Genomic DNA, 22,635 nt, shown 5'->3' on the forward strand with positions numbered 1-22,635 from the left:
ACCAGCAAACCTGTTCTTTCAAAATAAACCTTCACTGGCACTCTAAATAAAATATAAAAAGTGATTTACACATTATTTTTTTTTTCAAAAAAACTTTTAAGATTTTATTTGACAGAGAGAGGCACAGTGAGAGAGGGAACACAAGGGGGAGAGGGAGAGGGAGAGGGAGAGGGAGAAGCAGGCTTCCCTCCGAGCAGGGAGCCTGGGGCGGGGCTCGATCCCAGCACCCTGGGATCATGACCTGAGCCGAAGGCAGATGCCCAAGGACTGAGCCACCCGGGCGCCCCCCTTTAGTCTCTATTTTAAAGATGAAATCCCCCAGGGGCTCTTGGCTGGCTGTTGGTAGAGCATGCAACTCCTGATCTTGGGGTAGTGAGTCCAAGCCCCAGGTTGGATGCAGAGATTACTTAAAGGGAAAAAAAAAAGATGAAATCCCCTAAAAGAGTCTTTTCAGAAATTCTATCAACAGAACAGCAGTTCTCAACCTGCATCATAAGAAGTCCAAAAATTTACATATACACCAAGCACTGATGGCAGTATTTTTTAAATACTGTTATTGTAATACATTTTAAAATCCTATATATTTAAAAACAAATCTGAATTCACAGTAGCTTTTGGTCAAGACAGAATTATTTACTGAAAGCATACTTACTAACATGTGATAAGTCACGATATTTTGCTGTTAAAAAGGGCTTTTACAAAAAGGACAAATTTATGGAGAACCTGTCATATAATACATGCAAGACCAGGATATTAGGAATTAAGTCACAAGTATATTCCATGGCAGAAAAACATTTTTATTGTTTTAATAATAAAAGGCAATATAAAAATAAAAATTCAGTTGACACAAGTTTATCTTCTGCAAAAAACCGGCCTGAGCTCAGCCACGCCCCCAACTAGGTTCAGTGAACGTCAGGGATGGGGGGACCGTCCTTCTCGGTCTTAGTGGCCGCCCCCACAGTGACTGGCCTCAGGTCAGTTCCGTGAGTCTTCGAGGAAGTGGGAGCTTGCACCAAATGCAAGTCGACTGTGTCAGTAAGCACGCGGTCTAGCTCGACTGGTGCATTTTTCTTCCGAGCCAGACTTCTGGATGCAGGACGCTGTGCTGGCTTTCAGCGGAGGCAGGCACCTGGATTAGAACGGACCGCTCCCGCAGAGAAAGTGGGGGCTCTCGGGTAGCGCGCTCTGTTCTCTGCGGACGAGATTCAGAACCGGCTGGAAGGCATGGGTGTGGTGTGGCCGTCGGTGGGGTCGACAGGCACGGGGGAGGCCAGCAAACAGGTGTCTGTGTTCCTTGTGCGTTCAAGACTTGAGCCATTAGTTTAGGGGCGCACACGGAGACGCTTACGACTTCACGTGGTCATTTCTAAACACACACTGCTGTAGGGCCACCTAAAGATAGTGTTTGAAAGTCTGCGACAAAGGGGAGCTTGCGCGGGAGCGGCCTCACTCAGGCCAAGTGACCGCTCTGCGGGACCGTGCGCTGCCGGGCATGTGTGGATGCTGCAGAAAATCCTACTCTACACACACATTTTGATGACTTTTCAATAACTGGAGGTGACATTTAACTCAAGTTCGCAGCATTTAAGACAGAGAAGCAAAGTCTAAGAGCTGGAGAACAGACGTTTGTCGATCTATGCCTTCTCAGAACCAGCCAGAGTTGACGGGACTCGTGGGGCGTGTCTTTCACTAGATAAACATCCATTCCTCGCCAGCGGCAGTTCTGTTTTATTCGCACGCACTCCTCCTAGAACCTAGCTCAGACGCACACCCATCACGCATCCGGTATCTGTCTGGTGACTTCAGAGTTGCTTAGTACCGTGTTTCACACCCTGGAGCTGATGAGTGTGAGTGACGGACACACGCAGGAGGCGTCCCTCGCCATGTCAAAATTTTAGGCAAGTGCCGGTGGGAAGCTTCTGCACGTACCACGCAGTGTACAGGTGTGTGCAAGGCTTAAGTCAACTGTTCACTTTTCCAACACACTTGCATTCCCAGTATTTGAAATAATCAATTAAACACCAGGTACCAATTTAACTGGTGGTTTTTGAACTCTAAGTCAATACATAACGAAGATAAAAAACGCCGTCAATTTCTTTATAACTGCACCCTCTAGTGGACTATTTGTCTATTAAAAAATAAGACCATCACACACGGGATCCCACCCGCACCCCAGCCAGTCTCTGCTTAGAGAACCTGCTTGGCGTCTGCCTGTCCTTCCCTCCCTGCGTTCTCCCCACCCCGTTCAACAAATAGGTGAAAACAGTTTAAAAAATACAATATAACCTTGAATTTAAAAACTATCTAAAACATAGTATCTTAAATACAACAGACTGTGGCCTAGCTCCACCAAGCTTACACACATGGTCGTCCGAGTAATAAGCCTTTTGGGTTTAAAAAGACAGTTTCAGACAAATGACCACCCGCTCCTCTCCTTTCCTGGACTACATTCTCAGGGAAGCCTTGCCTTGCAGAAACTTAGTTGAAAGGTCGGCCCTCTCTCTCAGCATGCTGGCCTCCTCCACACTTGTGTTCACCTGTGCGCTCCTCAACAGGAAGTGGCTGATGAAGAGCTTCAGACCTTCTCTCAACAAGCCCAGCTTTGGGTTGTCAGACACTCTGGAAGGGAGGCGCATAAACGTGCATCAGTGATGAGCTAGTCTCTCCAGACTGCAGTTTCTAGGAATCTCCAATTGGGAGGCATAACCTAATTGCTTTTAAAAATAGAATTCTCAATTAAGAGCTTAACAACATATTCTACGTGTTAGAAATCATCATTAGTTTGCTATTAGGCAAGTTTCATGTTCCCCAAATCGAACGCGTAAGATATCCGCGTAAAATGAAAACTGAAAATAATGTATTAAGCTGCACCGAATGTGTAACAACCTTGCTTTTTCTAAGTCAACATAAGTGAAAATAATTCTCTTCTTCTCTTTTCCATATGTTTTAACAAAATAAGCTGGGAACATACCTTGCAAAAATTGAACCAAGGTCTTCAACTTCTGTTTCCATTAAGAGAATATGTAACACTTTTCGTAAAAAGTGGACTCTGGGTTTATCCAATTCACTGAATTCAACTACCTAATTAGAGTCAGGACAGACAGAACAAGTTACGTTTAGTCAATTTTTTCAATAATTTCTAAAAATAGAGTAAAAAAATCACCCGCCCCCTTTAAGTAAGACCGTTTCCAGCTACAAAAGATGAAGCGCTGCGGGCGGGCAAGGGCGTGGGGCCACGGGGGTCTCGTGCGCTCTACCAGCAGAGGGGTGTGCACACCGCTGTCGAGAGCAACCTGCCCCTGCGGAGTTTCCATGAATCAGGAATTTAATCCTAGAACTGAAACATACTTATCTCCATGCCTTAGAGAAACTACCCCCTAATTAAAACCATACATAGAAAATTTGGATCTAGGTGGAAAAATAACTCATATACATTCTCTAAGAATTACACATAAATTTTGGTACACTTACACAATGCAATATTGCACAGAAGTGATGAATCAGAGAACAGAATCACAGATATTAATGTGGATATATTTCAAACTCATGTTGACTTAAAGAACTGTGAGAGGATATTCGGAGCGTGGGGACAGGATGCTGCTGTCCACACGGAGGGTGACGGTGTGTGAAATGAGAGACGTGCCATCTGAGGGAAGAGTTCAAAGCACGCCTGAGAACCAGAGAGGGCCCTGTGAATGGGTGGTGGTGGGAGGGGGGGGAGCGAGGACCCTGGGACAAGCTTCAAGGACATCTCCAGGTTCTACTGAATCTAGAGAAACACCGTATCCTCTTCCATTCAGAGCTCAAAACTTGAGTGAACTGCAAGCAAGATCTAGTCCAGCAATGAGAAGGCATGTCCTCTCCACGCTGTATAGTACTCTCATTTTTGGCTCAGTGGCCCAAACCTAGTCCCACACCCCAAAGAGGCACAGGGCGAACCCACCTCAGTGCCCTGGTGGACGAACACAAGCGCATAAGCAGGAGACCACACCTGCAGCGTCTGCAGGTCAGGAAGCACGAGGCACAGAAGCCCGGGCCCAGCACTCTCTCTGGCCCTCAGCTTCCCTCACTGTCCCCGTTTTTAGGATGCCCAGGCCCCAGTGGTCCCGCTGTCCAGGCCTGACGGCCACCTGGAACTCCACATCCTCTGTCTAGGTTCTCCTGTCCACTCCAGACCAACAGCAGGGCACCTGCACCTCACTGGCTCGGATGCGACGCAGAAACACGGCAGGGCTGGGGTACGGGGGGGTCGCCCATCAGAGGGAGAAGCAGAGAGTCCTGCACCACAGCTCACCTGCTCCTAGGCCTCCCCATCCCCCTCCCGACTTAGCAGCGGCCAATGGAGGATTGAGAACTAGGACCTCCATGTGAACCCAAAGTGCAAACGAGATTCTTGGAGATGAGCAGAACAACTGTAACCGTGCCTTTGTTTACTCGGTACATTCACGTGGCAAGCTACGCTGGCTACCTTCTAGGATGGCCAGGGCATTACAAACACACTTTCCAGGTAAGTCAGAATCTAAGGAAAGGCATTTTCTTAAGGTACCAAATATAAACAATTATACTATCATTTTCATTGCTTTTAATAATTTCATCCATGATACAAACCTTTAAAATAGAAAGTGGAAGTGATTTCGTCTTCAACAAGTGGGCTACCAGGTGAACCAAATTAGAGAAATTAGTGGCTGGCAAATTTTCTAAGTCCCGAAATTTATCCCAAATGCTGAACTGGAAAGTCATCTAATAGAACAATTGAAAAAGAAGAAGGAAGAGTCACAATGCAGCCCACTGTTAGAACAAGTCGCTCAGGACGTAATCTAGACGGATTCTACCGCTCATCTGCTTGTAGTGTCTTCAAAGTCAAGTCAGGATGAGCCAGGAGCAACACACCCTCCATTCCTACACACAGTGCCACAGTAATTTCTTTCTCTTGAGGGTTTTCCCCTCCAACCGGCAGAAATGTTGAGAAAGATCAGAGAAGGCTGGTGCCACCTAAGAACAAGGAGGCACTCCCCCGGGGACAGGGGCCACACGACACCCTCCTCTGCCACAGGAAAAGGGGGCCCGGCACCCTCTGCCCTGGTCACTCCGCCTCTGCAACGCCCCCCTGCTCTCCCCGAGGGGGCCTGGCCGCGGGCGTGGGCCCTGGGACTGTCCCCCTGCACACAGAGCTTGGCCCAGGCTGGACGCCTCACTCGGCGCTCGTTCCCAGTGGGCGGAGCCAGAGAGAATGTCTAGGAAGACAGCGGAGCACAGATGACTTGGCGGGCTGCTAGCGGGTTACCTGGAACCTCCTGTGGTGTTCACAGAACTTGCCAGCCAGGAATGCGTAGAAAGGGTTGAAGGTTTTCTCTTGAAGGCAGCAATCCATGAGAACATGAACGATCTCCCGCTCCTGCTGGTCCTTCAGCCCAAGCCTGCAAAACAGAGACGGCGAGGAGTAAGACATCTTTGAGGAGAGCACATCCTGCCTGGCAGTTTGGTTCAAAGGGGATGGAGGAGAGGAGGTGGGAGTCACAAGACTCCCACCTCGCGCCCGGGCATTCTGCATTTGAAGCACATAAAGGAAAATCACTATCGGATTTGTTGAGAAAGTTTGTGAAGGTACACAGGTACTTTTAATATCCTTTTATTTATTTATTTATTTTAAAGATTTTATTTATTTATTTGACAGAGAGAGACACAGCGAGAGAGGGAACACAAGCAGGGGGAGTGGGAGAGGGAGAAGCAGGCTTCCCGCGGACCAGGGAGCCCGATGTGGGGCTCGATCCCAGGACCCTGGGACCATGACCTGAGCCGAAGGCAGACGCTTAACGACTGAGCCACCCAGGCGCCCTTTTTTAATATCCTTTTACAACTAATTACAGAAACTATACCAGGAAGTTTTAATTTAGAAGTAATCAAAAACACAACCTCAATATGAGAATTTTAAGCAATTTAAGACAACCAACAGTCACTGTCACTAATCAGTTGGTCACCTAATACTTTTAATCAAAATATATCAGAAAATGTTTTGGAACTACTAGTGGCCAGTCAGCAGGAGCAAGACTGCTGACTAGTGCATGCCTGGACCCAGGGAAGGAGGAGAGAGAGGACAGCCCAGCTGCCCCGAGCAGCATCTGACCCAACCCTCCGTGACGCAAAACCCAGCTGTGCGGATTTCTCAAACAACATCTAATCAAAGTGTTTGCACTAATGCTTACTTCAGAAGCTTCTCAAACGCGTCCAAAAAATCTTCACTAGTCATTACTGTACAGAAAATGTTTCTCCTGACGTCAGTGTTCATTCTCTGCTTTCGGGCAAGTTCTAGTATCTTCCCGCTAACCTGAAAGAGGAGCAATTTAGGCACAGACCACAAGGATGCTTCAAGGAAAAGTTACTCTGGTCTACTGCGATTAGGAAGTTTCTAAAAGATAACACGTATTCTTCCATGGCTTTACCGAAGATTAATTCTAAGTTACGAAGATTAATTTTAAGTTACGTGGAAATACATATATGTGAGTGCTAAATCTTTATTCTTGGGTACACTCCCATGAAGAGAAAACCACAGCAAGAGACGAAGCAAGGCACGAGAGGAGAAAACCGCCTGATTCGGGGGAGCGTCTCAGGAGCAGCACAACCTGTCAGTCCGGGCAATGAGGACATAAATTAAAAGTGGCCACAGCCAGAAGAGCCAGGACGACGAGGTGTGACATGGGATCCTGAGACAAAAAACAGTATTAGGAGAAAAATGAAGGAAATCTGAATAACATATGGACTTTAGTTAATAATCAAATACAAAGAAATACAAAGAATTCCAACAATTTGAAATCCGAGCCTAATGGACCAGAAGCCACACCTCCTGGGAAACTGTCTACCTCTCAAGGCCACTGTCTGCAAGCTGACTGTCCGGGTTTTCCTACGCTCCCCTCATTCCACTCAACTTTTAAGTCCTCTACGTATGCTATTTTGGGACTGAAACCACAGAAATGGAATGGAATCGTATCATACAGCAAAGGGTTTCCGTAAGGCCTCTGCAGACATGCACGCCAGGACATCTCGTAACGTGCAAGGGATCAGGCGGCTCCTGCAGGGCAGGCCGCGGGACACCGGGGGACCGCGCAGGGCTCTCATACCGTCCCCGAGGGCTGCTTCTCCAGGACCTTCTGCTGACTGTTGTCAATCATAGGAGCGCCGCTCCACGCGGACCCCACGATCCACCAGCGCCCGGTCTGCTCGGCGCTCAGGATGCCATCCCAGGAGATGCGGAGCCGAGTGTCCGTGTCGGAGCTAGCGCTCTGTACCTGACAGAAAGAAGCCAGTCAAACAGTGCTGTTGGCTCCTGGCGGGCACCACCGTCACCCTCGGGCTTCTCTCGCGTTTGACCCTGAACATTGTGCTGAGTCCCTGACAGCTGGGACAGTGAGCCAGTTTGGAATAATGCCGCAGGTGGAGGGAAACTCAGTGCTCCTGTCTGAGGTCTGTGGGTCTGTCACCCCACATGCCGCTGTCTTTGGAAAGCTGTCACACCAGGGAGGAGGCTCGGACGCAGGCCCCGAGGAGAGCTGCCTGGAGCTGGTGGTGAGACCTTGCCCAGGAGCGCCTGGGGTTTGCCGAGCCAACGATTCCGGAGCTGCCCAGAGCCAGGGCCGAGGGACCCCCTGGCTGGGGATGGCGGTGGGTCTCGGCTGCGGCCCCACATCAGGAGTACCCAGGGAGCTTCAACAGGTGAGCCCCCAGCACCCCCACGCGGATGTCACTGGGCTGGGTGGGACCCCGGCCTGAGCCCTCCTTCAAAGCGGTCAGAGTTGTACTGCGCGGCCGAGTTGAGGGCCACAGGCTAAGTGCTGGGGACGCTGAACTCACAGGGACGGCCCCGCACCCGGACCACTCCGAGGGTCTCAGCACAGAAATGTGACATTTCCTCTCAGGCAGGATCCTGGAACTCTTAGTAACCAGACACGGCACCTGACTTAGAGCTCCAACTGCCTTCCACAGTTTCACAACGAGTCCATGCAGACACGGGAGCGGGAGATGAGGAAGGGCAAGGGCCTCACCAACGCTCTCTGTAGCTTCCTGAGCTTCTCCACAGGCTCGGGGTCATAGCCCGGGATTTTACGCATGTCATTGTTCTTCAGGGCCAACATGGTCTCCAGCATAAACCGAACCTTTAAGAAAACAAAACGGAAGAAACCATTATTTCATACAGCCCGAACAACGGACCCTCTGCCTGGGAAGAACTACACCGGCCACGCACAGGACCACTGCTGCCGACGGTAAACCAGAGATGGTCTTCCAGGGAGACAGTCACCGCCAACAGGACCTCCTGCTCAGGACCACATATTTCAGTACGATTGTGCCACCTGGCCTCCCCTGGGACCCTGAGCACCTCCCGAGATCGGACGTCCTCTCGTCAGCCCCCCAACACCTCTGAACCGCCCCGGCACCCCTCCTGCCCCCGTGGTTTTAGTTACATGATATTTCAACTTCTTCCCCATTCCTGGCCTTCTCACCTTTTTAACTTTTAAATTGAAAACGTCATAATTAGAGAAAAGTTGCAAAAACAATAAAAAAGAATTTTTGCATACCTTTCTCTGAGATTTCCCCAAATACTTATTTATTGAGATCTAATTCACACACCATAAACCTCACTTGTTTAAAAGTGTACACTGAGCACGTTCAGGGGTGTGCAGGTACCAGGATCAATTTCAGAACATCTTCATCGTCCCCAGAAAGAAACCCCAAACCTATCATGGGCACTCCCCATCCCCCCATCCCTGGGCAACAGAGGCTACTTCCTGCCTCTGCTGACTTTCGTGTTTTAAGCTTGGCCTCTGAGCATTCAACCAGGGACAACTGCTTCCTTGGGACACTCTGGGACCTGGCTCCAGAAGCCTCGTCCTGTTCCTCTTCCCCTCGACAACACAGCTGAATGCTGGTGCTCTGAAACCTCGGGGCTCTGTCCACACCCCACTGGACGCTAGCAGTTCCCCAGCCTGCACAGATCCTGAGACCGCACCTCTTCATTTCAGGATTTCCAGAGTGGGCCTGTTTTCCTCCTGAGTCTGTCTCCTCCTCCTGCCCTGCTGTCCACCAGGGGTAACCCTGGCCCTTCCTGCCCTTCACACCGCCCTTCCCTCCAGCCCACGCCCTCCGGTCACCTCTAACTCCTAACCCCACACCCACTGCTACGATGCTAAGGCTCCCTGCCAGACCACTGTGGTGGCGTCTCCCCGCCCCGCCCACCTCCCCCTTTTCTTGGTGTAAAGTGCCATGAAAACAGCATACATCATTTACCTGCTCAGCTCTCTTCAGGTAGGGCCTCTTAAAATCCCAAGCCCCTGAAAGGGTTTACAAGACCTCCTGAGGCCAGCCTCTGCCCGTTCCTCCTGCCCTGCTCCCCCGCAGGCTCCTGACAGAACACTTCTCTTGTTCCTAGTGACGTCCTCTTCTCCCCTGTGGGCTTCCCAGGGCTCGCCCATGCCTGTCAACCGGCAGGTAAGGTAAGAGCCACAATCAGCCCCCACTTCCTCGATGGGGAAACCAAGGCTTGGAAGACCCAGGGCCCATCACTGTTAAGCAGCAGAGCGGAAAATCCAAGAGTGCTGATGCCTGAGGCCCATATGCCACACAGCCCTCCTCAGTAAATATTGTTTGAATGGATCAACGTTAAAGGAACTGATTCTTCAATTCACAGAATACCTGAGTTCTTAGCAGAAAACCAAAGTTCACTCACATACGGATTCATGATAAAGCCACAAAACCTGATGAGGCAGAAGACAATGGGGATCACTAAGAAATTAAATGCGATTTTACCCCAAATACTTATTTTTAAGCTCTGGTCAGTGTGTGAGCACTCAGGCAGCAGGTCAGGCGTACCCTGGTCTGGTCCTGGAACTTGCCACTGGCCTCGCTGGCTTTGGCCTGGGCCTCCACGATCAGTTCCTTAAGTGACAAAGCATCATCTCTTCTCAACAAAAAGCCCACGTTTTTCAGCATTAACAGGGTCAGTTCAATATCTTTTTCTGTGAATGTTCCGATAAGTTTTTTCAAAACGTCGAAGACCAGGCAAGCCTGTACCACGCGGAAGTTATACAAATGGGCGACGATGGTGAGCAAGTTCTCACACTCCTTCCCTTCACCTCCGTTCTTATAGATGGCGTCAAACCTCCTCACCACGGCCTCCAAAAAGTGAGCACCGACCTGGACAAAGAAGGCAGAAAAAGTATCACTGCAAACATGTAAAAACCAGACGTTAGCAGCTATTCACAGGGATCCTTCTTCCTCTTTCAACAAGCTAAGATGTATGTTGAAAAAAATCAGTGCTTTTTTTAAGTTGACACATAAAATATACAAACAGTAGGGTATAAACCCCAACATGGCATGAACTCTAAAAACCGAAGTCTGAATGTACAGCGCTATACACATGGGAGAAGGCCACAGTGAATGGCACACGGTGATCTGCCGCGGCTCCCAAACCCGAGTACATCCTCTGGTCTTTATCATCAACAAGGTCGTATTTTTGGCCAGCAGCCATTCTGGTTCCTTAAAAAAATAAAATTATTAAAAAATGTCAAGAACACACCTACAGCTCTAAAAATGTACTGCTATGAACAACTCATTTCTCCAGCTCAAGTTAAGGCTGAAGGGGGACAGAGGCAGGGGGCTCGGTGCTGGCAGGGAGGGACGTCAGCACACCGGCCACGAAATGACCACCTGAAACGTGGATGAGGAAGAATACTGTACTCAAATATGACCTGAAGAGAAATCAGAACTCTGCAGAGAGCAAGAAAAATTCAGGCATAAAACATATATAGGTATGTTTTCAATCACATGAGTAGAATAATTATGTTAGCATTCTTCAAAACTTTAGATTCCAGTTAGTATCTTCAAAATAAAATATAACTTAGTATGACTTCTATTTTTTAACATGTTATTTTTCAGTAATCTGCACACCCAACGTGGTGCTGGAACTTACAGCCCTGAGATTAAGAGTCCCACGTACCACCGACTGAGAGAGCCAGACGCCCCTACTTAGGATAACATTTAAAAATACGAATAACGTTCATGTTGCTGAAGTTACTTGAGAATATACATTAATTCTGACTTGGGGAATTTAACACAGATCTGCACAGACCTGATTTTTATTTCTAAATGACTGAGAAGCAGTTCAGTAACTGACGACACGGGCTTCGCTAGACTCTCCCCTTCCATGAATTCCCATGAGCATGTTTTTCTCACAGAACTGCAAGAAGCATGCTGGCACTAGTCCCGGGAGCGCGTCACCCGCTAGGAGAAGTGCTAGTGGGCCTTGTTAGCCAACTACCGTTAACAGCTTCCCATGGAACGAGTCAGCTCAGATGTCCTTCGCGCTGTTAGCAGAGGTTTGAATAAGGAGGACCAATAACCTCCGGTGTTCAAGTCCAGTGAATCCCTGCATGTTGTGGGCGGTCAGGGCCTACAGCTCTTAACTGTAACTCAAACTACTGTCCCTATGAGAATCCTCTAGATTACGAAGTACACGGCGTGAGGCGGGAGGACGGGGGGTGCTCAGAAAGCTCTCTAATAATGGCACTGAATCATGGCACGCCCGGGGCACCAGGAATGGCATCCGGTGACTCTGTCACACTTCATAACGAAGAGAAGAGACTCGCAGTGTCTTATGTGAAAATGAGGACAGCTCTTAGAAATAAAACAATTGCTTCAGAAGGGAGATTCTCTAAATGGCTGGCACAGACGTCACGGAGGAGAATCCTGCTGCCCAGAAGACTCGGGGCCTGTGTCTCTCTGTCCCCACCTCCCAACACCCAGAAGGTCCTAGAATTGGCACCTTCCAAACCTCACAGGCTGTGACTGCCGCTAGATGGGAAAGCCTGGTTCCAAAGTTGTCTACGGAGAGCGATGTAGCCTGCAGGGACAGGACAGGCGGTGAGGAGAAGAGACTTTCAACCTGAAAACTTCCCGCTTCAGGCAGAAGTTAGGATGACTAGCACTTCCTATGGGCCAAGGCCCCGAATACACTCGCCGCACGTAGAACCCGCTAAACCGACACTACGCGGGAAGACACTGGCGCGGAGACTGCCCGGTGACAGGGGCCTTGTGGCAGCCGCAGGCGACGTCTCCCCACATGGCGCACCGCTTTCACGGCAGAACCTCTAGCGGCGCGGAGGACACGGAGTCTAGCAAGTCTGTGGCCGTTAAAGTGAGCCCTGCGCAGGCCTGCTCTGCAAGGCTCCAGCGAGTTCTGGGAGCAACGACGAACAGAACGAGGGGAAAAGCGTGCAGACCTGGGTGCTGACAACAGCTCCAGATGGGTCTGCAGCTGCCACGTGGCTCAGCGCACGGTTTCCCCAGGCTCTGCTGTGGGCGTGAAGTGCAGCTGCCCACCTGCTCTCCGGGCCCTGCCGGGAACTGAGAGGACAGGAGGAAGGGAGGCACAAGTGTGCACACCTCCCCAAGGGCCAGGCTGTCCTCTCCGGGGGGGAGGGTGATCAGGAAGCAAAGAAACCAAACCACCATGAAAGATACTGCCCCACAGAAAGACCCACAGGGTCAGTGAGTTCTTCTGTATGAACGTCACCCGGGACAAGGAAGCCCTACTCACGAATCGTCCGTTCATTCCCGAGCCTCAGTATAAAGTCCTGCGATGAGAGCGGTTTCCTCCAACAACCGTGGGAAAAGCCACACCGGGGGACGGAACAATGCTTGGAGGCTGTGACTCACCGTATGAGGTGACAGAAGACGCCTTTCTATCAGAACCAGAGCCAGCACCACACAGCCTCCCTGACGCTAACCCAGAGGGCCACCGAGCGAGGACAAAGGGCACAAGACGAAGGGGGACAAGGACTCGCTCGGCAGCACCTATCTGGTACCAGGCATCATGCAGGTGCTTTATGTGCGCGGCCCGACTGAGTCCTGACAAAGGCCCCGCTTCACAGAGGAGGGCGCGGGAGGGAGGGTCCGGGCCCATCTGGAGGGGGCGCAGGCGGCCCCGAGCCTCGGCCCTGTCGCAGGTGTCCCTCACTTCATTAAATCCGGGTTTACCTCCCGTGCTGCTGGCCTTCTCACTTCCGAAAGAGTGCTCTCCACCCAGCATGAATACCCGAGTAGTAACACCATCCGGAGCACTGTGTTCCGAATTATCTGAAACAAGTCCCTGTTAGAGTCGGAATACGAAGAACATGAAGGCAAGTCCAAAATGTCAGTCCAGAGAAAAATAAGTGACGAAGGCACGTTAGAATGGACCAAACGCAAAATCAAGTGTTCACGTGACAGAGACACACAGGACCCACCATATGGAGCCCACCGTGACGCACAGCACAGGGGAAGGGAGCCCTACCTCAACCCCGACCGTGTGGTGGAGAACGCTGAGCAGGAGCACGTGTTCCATCACCAGCCTGCTGGGCATGGCGGTGTCCGGGGCACAGGCGCTCAGGAGGGCGTCCGTCAGGGTGTCGTTCATGTCCTTCCGGCTGTGGGCCATGTACAGCCCCTCCAGCTGCCCGCTTACGGAGGCCATGCTCGGCTCACTCAACCTGCACAACGGCAGCAAGCCTCACATCAGGAATGAGGTTTTAGGTCGAGTTAAAAAAACGCGAGTCATCAATACTAACAATACCCCCTATGTCACATTCACATTTAAGCCATGAACAGCTTTTATCTCGCCCGATAACCCAGCATATACTGGCCGTAAGAGCCCCTAATCCTCTGGAATCCTGCAGTTCCCCAACTGCTGTCTTTCCACTTGAAACCTGGCCCTGGGGAAGCACACACAGGACCCTTTAAGACCACGGAGACTGCGATGATGACAGTCCACTGGTATCCTGATCCAGGCTCCCAGGCAGAGGCAGGGAAGCATCCTTACTTAGCACATCAGTATGTGCTGTTGGGAAAAAGTCCAACTTTTCCACTTTTTGGCTAGTGGCCAGCATAAAAATCTTTAGTTCCCACACTGAGAAAGGGTTGCTCCGCTTGGTAGAGGGGAAGGATGGATATGCACCTGGAAGACTATCGCTGCGCCTATGCGAACACTGAGCATTCAAACAGCATGTTTGGTAAAAGTCGAGGATGTACAGTGTTCTGTTTTCGTTTCTAAATTTTTTTTAGGGGCGCCTGGGTGGCTCAGTCAGTTAGGCATCTGCCTTCGGCTCAGGTCATGATCCTGGGGCCCTGGGATCAAGTCCCGCATCGGGCTCCCTGCTCAGCGGGGGAGTCTGCTTGTCCCTCTCCCTCTGCCCCTTCTCCCTCACTTGTGTGCACACATGTGCACTCTCTCTCTCTCAACATCTTAAAAAAGTTTTTTTTAAAAGATCTATTTATTTGAGAGAAAGAGACTGCAAGTGCACACAGGAGTGAGTGCGGGGGCGGGGCAGAGGAAGACAGCATCTTTTCTTTTTTTTAATATTTTATTTATTTATTTGAAAGAGAGCATAAGCAAGGGGAGCAGCAGAGGGAGAGGGAGAAGCAGACTCCCCGCCGAGCAAGGAGCCCGATGCAGGACTCAATCCCAGGACCCTGGGATCAGGACCTGAGCTGAAGGCAGATGCTTAACCAACTGAGCCACCCAGGCGCCCCAGGAAGACAGCATCTTAAGCAGACTCCCGCTGAGTGCAGAGACCGACGTGGGGCTCGATCTCAGGACCCTGAGGTCATGACCTGAGCCGAAATCAAGAGTCAGACGCTCAACCGACTGAGCCACCCAGGCGCTCTGGAAAGAGTGTTTTGTTTTCAAAACAAAGCAGTGGGTTCGGCGGGGAGGACTGGGTGTGACCACGAAGGCTAGCAGGAAAGCCATGTGGTGCTGGGAAGGTCCTGTCTTCACTGTGGGCAGGGACCTGATGCTTCCTGCTGCAGAGGACGCACACACGTGCTACCACAAGGAATGAGCAAAGGGGGCCGCAGACCACATTCCTGAGCCGGAGTGCCACCGCAGGGGGAGGACAGGCCCTGCCAGCCCTGTTCCTGGGACTTCTCAGAACAACCATGTGGGCACCTGCGTGGCTTTCAGACTCTGAAGGGTTCAAAGTACCAAATGGAAAAGGTGGGCTTCCTGCTTTTCAGGGGACAGATCTGACCGCAGCAGGACAGAAACAGAGAGGGGCTGATCAACCACCACAGCCCCGGCACCCCATCGCTTACAGTCTAATTCCTGGGAAAGTTTCTGTCAGTTTAGAATAAACAGATGGGCTCTTGGCACAGCATGGGATGGCAATGGGCGAGGTTACCTGTTGATCAGACCTCTGACGTGTTTCTGCAGTCTCTCCAGTCCCTCCTTTTTCTGACCACCCGCTATTTCCTCAGCTTGCCTCACGTGAGGGGGGATGTACTTGCCGTTGTTTTCACAAAGACTCTGCTTGAAAGGACAGAATTACAAAAATTTAACACTGAACAAGTTCCTCTTCTCTGCTTGCTACGTTCATATTTACGTATCAGAGTCCCAAGGACGGGCAGAAGTTGTAACTACTGACTGACCACTGTGACTTAATCCACATAAAAAATTCCCCAAGTGCCCTGGGGAGTCCTGAGCGAGGGCTCCCCTCACCAGCCTGTGGGGGGTCACCCTTGCCGTGACTACCAGAGTGTGTTCTCATCGTGTTCTCTGCTCTGTGCCTCTTCAGACCTGGCCGCGCCCCCCGGCAGCTGCCCACCAGAGCTCTCCCCTCTGCACTTGCCCAGGCTCGATTTATGGCTGGCACAGCAGTACACGAACACCTCAATCACACGCACCACCGGTTCTGGAGGAGGAGTGTCCTAAAATAACTTCAAACTTGTTCAAAACTAACACGTAAGTATACATGACAAAATCAAAATCAATCCATTGCTCACTATGTCCTAGATCATCCACGTGCAAGGTTACAAATCATTACCACTGGTACCGTACCAACCCTCCCCGGGCACCTAAGTGAGGGCTTTAGGAGACAAACATTTGTAAGGCATGATCCATGCTGTTAGGGAGTTTAAACTTAGTTGGAGAAATCACATTTATGTACATAGAAACTGTTGCTCTTGAGACACCCATTAGTTCAAACTGTATGCTAATTACACCTCAACAGGCTGTGAAAGAAAAGTTAGGAACAGTCCAAAACAAAAGTTCTAAGAGAGGAGCCGACAGCAGTTTAACACTGCTCGAGAAGTGCCTGTTGCTAAGGCACAGGCCAGAAACGAAAGCCAGTTAGTTCATATACTTAAGGTGGGAAAGACTCCCAGATCTGTCTGACGTGAACAGATAAGCACAAACAGTGAGAAGATGAGGAGGGACCGTGCAGGCAGAAGGAATACATATACTTAGGGGCAGAAAGCTGTAACAGTGAGATGTGAGGAAGGACGTGCGTGCAGTCACAAGGTTGCCTGTCAGGTGCATGCCGAGGTGAAGCTATTTTAATAGCAAGGGGCCAGCCCATAAAGGCCCTGACTGCTCTGTCATGGATTTTGAACTTGATCTTCAATGTACGGCTTTATCCAAGGGAGCGTTAATTGGCTAGCTCTGTGTTTCAAAGATTCACTGCAGGAGTAGCTGGACAGGAAAAGGACTAGGCGAGGGCAGAGCCCGGTAGGGGGTCCTGATGTCCTTACGGTACACATCAGCGGTGGGAACAGAGCAAAGGGGGAGGGCATTCAAAGTCAGGTTTGGACAATGAGGCAGTAAACACGGAATGAAGGAGATACCACCTTAGGACAATCAGTGGGAAGGCCATTAACTTTCTGGGATAAAAAGATCTTTACAGATGTTTTCTCCTTGAACTCTTCATCATGTAAATTAAAAAACATAACAGACATAATAACCCAATTCACCCACACTTGGCTCAACAATTACCAATACATCAATAGGTCACTTCTGTCCCACTCTTGCCATCACTTGTTATTTCAGGAAAAACCCCGGAGAATTTAGGTTGTTCACATGATACCTGATCTGCTAAGTCAGAGTCCTCAGAGGAAGGTTCACTCCTTTCTTCTGCAAAACGGACTCTCTTTTTGTTCCTTTCCCACGTGGCTCTCCCTTCTGCTGTTTTTTGCTCATCCTCTTCTACATCCTCTTCCTCGACCTGTGCTCCCAGCTTGTTCTTTTCTTCTTCCACATCCTCCTCCTCCTCCCCTTCACCCTCGGTGCCACTCTCTAAGTCACTTTCGGGGAGAGTCTGTCCGGCATCCTCCTCCTCCTCACTGCTGCTCTCATACAAGCCACTATTTTTTCCAGATTCCAGGGCTCCCAGGATGTAGTCGAGCCCATCGCGGGCAAAGCTAAGCGGCACGGAGCTACCGTCACCCTTCCTTTTGCGCTTGTTCAAGCCGAGGCATCGCTCCAGCTTTCGGATCTCCCGGTCCTCCTCCTCGTTGGCCGCCAGAAGGGCCCGTTTCCGAGCCGCAGCGGCAGCTGCAGAGGGCCTGGTCGTCCCGGGGGGACCTCTGGCCTCGGCGCGGGCCCGGGCGCCCTTGGCCTGGGGAGGTCGCAGCCCCTCCCGCGGCGGTGGGGCCCGACGAGGCGACGGCCGGCCGCCCTCCCTCGCCGCCTCCTCCGCCCCGTCCGCCCGGGGGCCGCTCGCTCCCCCTGCTCCGCTGCCGCCGCCCGGACCCGGGCCCTGCGCGGGGCCCGCAGTCCTCTGAAGCCGGCGCGCCTTCTTCAGGTGCCGCTTCTCCTTCCTCAGCTCCCTGCGGCTTTTCCTCCCGCCCGGCCGCACGCGCCCCCCCGTCCGGGGCCCCGCGGGGCCGCCGGGGATCTCGCCCTCGGAGCTCGCCTGCACGAACTCCTTCACCACTAGCTTTAGCCGCTGCAGGGCCCCATCTGTGCCGCCCCCCGGCCCGCGGCGTACCCCGCGTCCCTGCTGCCTATCGGGCCCCAGCCTCCGGCGACTGCGCCGGCGCGTCCCTCCAGCACTCGCGGATGCAGCCATTTTCCTGGATGCTCCTACTCCGACTTCCGGTCGGGGCGGGACTTCCGGGCAGAGCGGGCGCTGCGCGGGACGGGGTGGCGCCCCCTGCTGGCGGGAGGGCGGCAGCGCAGGGAACCGCCCAGGAGCAAACAGCGCCTGCTCTCCAAACACTTTGTAACGGCGTAACACAAATACGTGCTCATTTAATGAATGAAACCTTACGGCTTACGGTAGAGAGGCCTCTTGGCGACCTGCCACAGAAGTGAGCGTAGTTGTCTGTAGGGCGTGACTCTTCGGACGTGTTTGCATCTCGTACATCCATAGGGAAAATATTAATGTTGTTTTCTGTGCGTATTTTACGGGGAAACTTCATCCCAGCTTATTATTCTGCAACTTGCTTATTTCACCCAACCTCAGGCCTTGGATCTCTCCATGTACGGTGTAATGGCTCACCTCATTATTCATTAGGGTTGCCTGGCTTCATGGGATGATGTTCCATGATTCCTCTCTCAGTACATCTGTCCCGGGATGAAAGTATTCTTGTCTACTAGAGGCTGGGAATGTGACCTTATTGGAAATAGGGTCTTTGCAGCTGTAATCAAGTTAAGAGGAGGTTACACGTGAAACGAATATAACACTGTATGTTAGTTATCCTTCAATTAAAAAAAAAAAAGAGGTTTTCCTGGATTTCCCAGCGGGAAGTTTGGATGCACGGGGAGAAAGTCACAAAGAAGCGGCTACAAGCCAAGGAATGCCAAGATTTGCGGGAACCAGAGGAGCTGGGAGAGTTCTGGAACAGATTTTCTGCTGGAGCCCCGGGAAGGAAGGAGCCCTGCCTACACCTCGATTTTCCACGTCCAGCTTCAGGACTGAGACTATGAATTTCTGTTGTGTTACGCCTGCCTGGTGTGTGGTGCTTTGTTACCAGGTAATTTATACTAGGAAACTAGTATAGCAGATGGGAAGGAGGGAAGTAGAAGCAAACAGTACTCGCGGCCTACTAGTGAAGAGAAAAAGCTCTGGGAAGGCCAAGAGTGACAACCAAATAAAATTTCAGAACTCAGCGTGCTCAGCAGCCCAGGCTCTGGGGCTGGGGTTCAAATCTTGACCCCACTGCCTCCTGGCTGTGTGACATTGCTCAACCTTGCTGAGTCTCAGCTTCTCTATCTGCAAAATGGGCGGGTGATAATGCCTATCCCACCGGGCTGCTGTAAAAATGAACGAGGTTTTATTTATTTATTTTTTAAAGATTTTATTTATTTATTTGAGACAGAATGAGAGAGAGAGAGAGCTCATGAGAGGGGGGAGGGTCAGAGGGAGAAGCAGACTCCCTGCCGAGCAGGGAGCCCGATGTGGGACTCGATCCCGGGACTCCAGGATCATGACCTGAGCCGAAGGCAGTCGCTTAACCGACTGAGTCACCCAGGCGCCCCTGAACGAGGTTTTAAAAAGTAACTTCCTTGTTTCGTTTCATGGTGAACTTAAACTGCTCCCCTCTTGCTGCCCCTCAGTGGCTCTGCCAGGCTCTCGGTTCTTGGTCTGTCACACCCTCACTCCGAGTCCGATGCTGCTAGTGGTCTCCTTTCTCATCTTGACTGGGGGCTGCGGTGCTCCTCAGGTCTCCCTGTGAGGGCTTGTTCGCCTGGGCTACCAACACTCTGGGAATGAGTATGTCAAAGGCTGAACGTAGGGGCCTTCAGTGCAGAGAGATGCAGCATTGTCCACCTGTGTAGATCACTGTCTAGGTTCCTGGGGAGAAGCATCAGGGGAGGCAGGGTCCCCTAGGGGCAGCCCCCAGTCCTGGGGTTCTGGGGCTCGGGAGCAGGTTCCTGGGGTGCTTCCCCTCCTGGGCCCTGGTCGTGTGCAAGGGCGAAGCAAGAGCGGGGATGAGAAAGCTTGTCTCCACGTGTCCTCACCTCCAGGCTCTGCGGGGTCTCGCTTCTGCTGTTACGCCCTGGGGTCCATGCTCCCCTCTCGTTGAATAATTTCTCTGATACTCACTGGGAAGAGGGAGATGGAGGCCCTTGTTTCTAACCCATTTTGACAGGAACCCAATGAATTAAATCCATTCAGTAATGCGAAGTCCTTAGAAGGGGTTTGGCACGTCGTCACTGCGCCGTCGATGTCAGTGGTCTCCCAAATCAGCGGGCATTCGTGAATCACTCGGAGCCCTGGGCGGCCTCCGGCTTTCTGACGGCAGAGGTTGCCCAGCTCCGAAGCCACGGATTCTGACTCCGTGAGGGATTGATGTGGGTAAATCTTGGGGGCAGTTTTCAACCCTGAAATCCTAAAGCGAGGGAGGTCTTCGGCGTTGTTCTGGCTACTTCTCGGTTGGAGGAGCTCGGCATCTCCAGACCTGCACACCGCCATAGCCCCACTGGGCAGGGATTCGGGCAGCGGGTTGGGGAGGACGTTTTTTTTCCCTAGTGAGAGCAGCTGGGGTGGGGGGAGCAGAGGCTTCACCGTCCCGTTGCCAAGACAAGGAATGCAAGCGTCAAAGCGCCCATTAATGGCACAGGGACTGATGCAGCAAAGGGTCGCTAGCAAGTGGGTGTGCAGAACACAGGCGCAGGGGGGCAGGGGCCAGGTGTGACAGGTTTGCACCCCCCCCCATTCTGGGAGCACCAGGAAACCAGGGAAATGCTTTAGGTGCAGACGTGGGTAAGAGTGTTCGGGGGTGGCCTAAATAGATTTGCGCTGTGAGAAGCTCATCCTCTTGCCTGCGGGGCTGACCGAGGCGGGTCAGAGTGGAAGGGCAGACACAAGGCTGTTGCATCAGACACTTGTCCCCCAGCCTGGAAAAAATTGCGGGTTGGGGCTTTGCCTGACAGCTTTTTAAAAATAATAGCACGAATGATCTATTAAGAGTAATATGATATACAATTTAAAGCGTAGCCTTTAACTCTGTGTCTTCGTTCGACCATAACAGAGCACAGAGACGGGCGCTTAAACAGCATTTATCTCTCACAGTTCCAGAGGCTGGAGGTCCAAGGTCGGGGCGCTGGCAGCCTCAGTGTCTTGTGAGACCCCCTACCTGGTTCACAGATGACATCTTCTCTCTGTGTCCTCACTTGGTGGAAGGGGGAGGGAGGGCTCAGGGTACCTTCTATAAAACCACTAATCCCATCCTGCGGCTCCACCCTCCTGACCTACTCACCTCCGGAGGTCCCCCCTCCGGACACCATCACACTGGGGGTGAGGACTTGAACACATGAATTTGTGGGGGCACAAATATTCTGTCCATAACACTTAGGCTCACAAACTTTTTTTTGTTTCAATGCATCTATTGATTAAAAATTTTTTTTCTGATGCAGAATAATTCCTGCTCACCATAAAAAAAGGAACCATTTTTTAAAAAAGATTTTATTTATTTATTTGACAGAGAGAGACACAGCAAGAGAGGGAACACAAGCAGGGAGAGCAGGAGAGGGAGAAGCAGGCTTCCCGCAGAGCAGGGAGCCTGATGTGGGGCTCGATCCCAGGACCCCGGGATCATGACCTGAGCCGAAGGCAGACACTTAATGACTGAGCCACCTAGGCGCCCCACCACTAGGCCTTTAGATGTGTATTACCCAAGTCTTGTTTGAATAACATAAATAAATCTCCAACCAGCTTACAGCTTTACTTGGCAGAGGGCTCCTCATCTGGGGCTGAAGCAGTCTTGACTCTGGAAATATGGATCCATAGGGAGAAGCTGTGAAGTTTTACTGTGGTTAGAGTGGTCAGGAGAACTGATAGGGCCTGGTCCAGACAGGTTGGAGTGGCTTTTTGTCCTCTGAAAGAGTCTTTTTTTTTTTTTTTAAGATTTATTTATTTATTTATTTGACAGAGAGAGAGAGACACAGCAAGAGAAGGAACACAAGCAAGGGGAGCAGGAGAGGGAGAAGCAGGCTTCCCGCCGAGCAGGGAGCCCAATGTGGGGCTCGATCCCAGGACCCTGGGATCATGACAGGAGCCAAAGGCAGATGCTTAACCGACTGAGCCACCCAGGCGCCCAAAATTGGAAGCATTATAGTTACATACGTAACATAAAAGGGAGAAGTCCACCATATGCTCTTTTTTTCCAGAAATACATACCTTCTGGATATTCAGTGTATATATTAACTTGCATTATGATTATTATTATTTTTTTTTACCAAAATAGCATCTATTGTTTTGCAGTTGATGAGAGATACAGCTTAGGTTTCTTTCCACATCAGCAGCCTGGGATCGGGCAGCAGCATTAACAGAGGCCTGCAGGGAATGTGGCACCGTGGGCCCTCCCAGGCCCCCGAGTCAGAATCTGCATTCAACAGCCTCCAGGATGACTCTTGGCATTTGAGCGTCCTGATTCTGGATTCACCACTCTTTCCAATGGCTTGATGGGCATCACTTTTGTAGCCAATCTGCTAATGAGGAATATTTCATGGTTTCCTTTTGAAAACACATTTCTTGCACTACTAACAAGTGTCGTGTGTGTGTGTGTGTGTGTGTGTGTGTCTGCAGGAAGGGGCACATGCTTCGCAGGACCATCATCGTGGAAGTTGCTTCCAGGAACTGTATACATATAGTTTTTTGTTTTTTTTTTTTAAGATTTTATTTATTTATTTGACAGAGAGAGACATAGTGAGAGCAGGAACACAAGCAGGGGGAGTGCGAGAGGGAGAAGCAGGCTTCCCGCGGAGCAGGGAGCCCGACGTGGGGCTCGATCCCAGGACCCTGGGATCATGACCTGAGCCGAAGGCAGACGCTCAACGACTGAGCCACCCAGGCGCCCTACATATAGTTTTTTAAATGCACCAGGAGGGGC

The 22,635-nt window shown here is 51.2% G+C and overlaps 2 protein-coding genes across 6 annotated transcripts in view; both read right to left on the reverse strand.

The window, feature by feature from the left end:
• Positions 1 to 22,635, reverse strand: part of DNAJB6 (DnaJ heat shock protein family (Hsp40) member B6) — a 398,231-nt gene that overhangs the window by 302,116 nt on the left and 73,480 nt on the right. The window lies entirely within an intron of this gene.
• Positions 777 to 17,894, reverse strand: NOM1 (nucleolar protein with MIF4G domain 1). Of its 2 annotated transcripts, none has more exons than XM_081799748.1 (11): positions 16,884 to 17,894; positions 15,204 to 15,328; positions 13,319 to 13,514; positions 9,859 to 10,182; positions 8,037 to 8,147; positions 7,116 to 7,283; positions 6,204 to 6,325; positions 5,285 to 5,417; positions 4,609 to 4,740; positions 2,972 to 3,081; positions 777 to 2,619 (listed from the first exon to the last, which is right to left on the reverse strand). In XM_081799748.1, exons 1-11 carry the CDS (start codon positions 17,865 to 17,867, stop codon positions 2,445 to 2,447), a joined length of 2,580 nt encoding a protein of 859 aa, XP_081655874.1. In that variant the 5' UTR covers positions 17,868 to 17,894; the 3' UTR covers positions 777 to 2,444. The 2 variants fall into 2 exon arrangements, with proteins under 2 accessions (XP_081655874.1, XP_081655873.1); XM_081799747.1 differs by having other exon boundaries at positions 15,204 to 15,331.

The sequence above is a fragment of the Leptonychotes weddellii genome, chromosome 12 (assembly GCF_054177405.1).
Source record: "Leptonychotes weddellii isolate Sample4059 chromosome 12, ASM5417740v2, whole genome shotgun sequence".
NCBI lineage: Eukaryota > Metazoa > Chordata > Mammalia > Carnivora > Phocidae > Leptonychotes > Leptonychotes weddellii.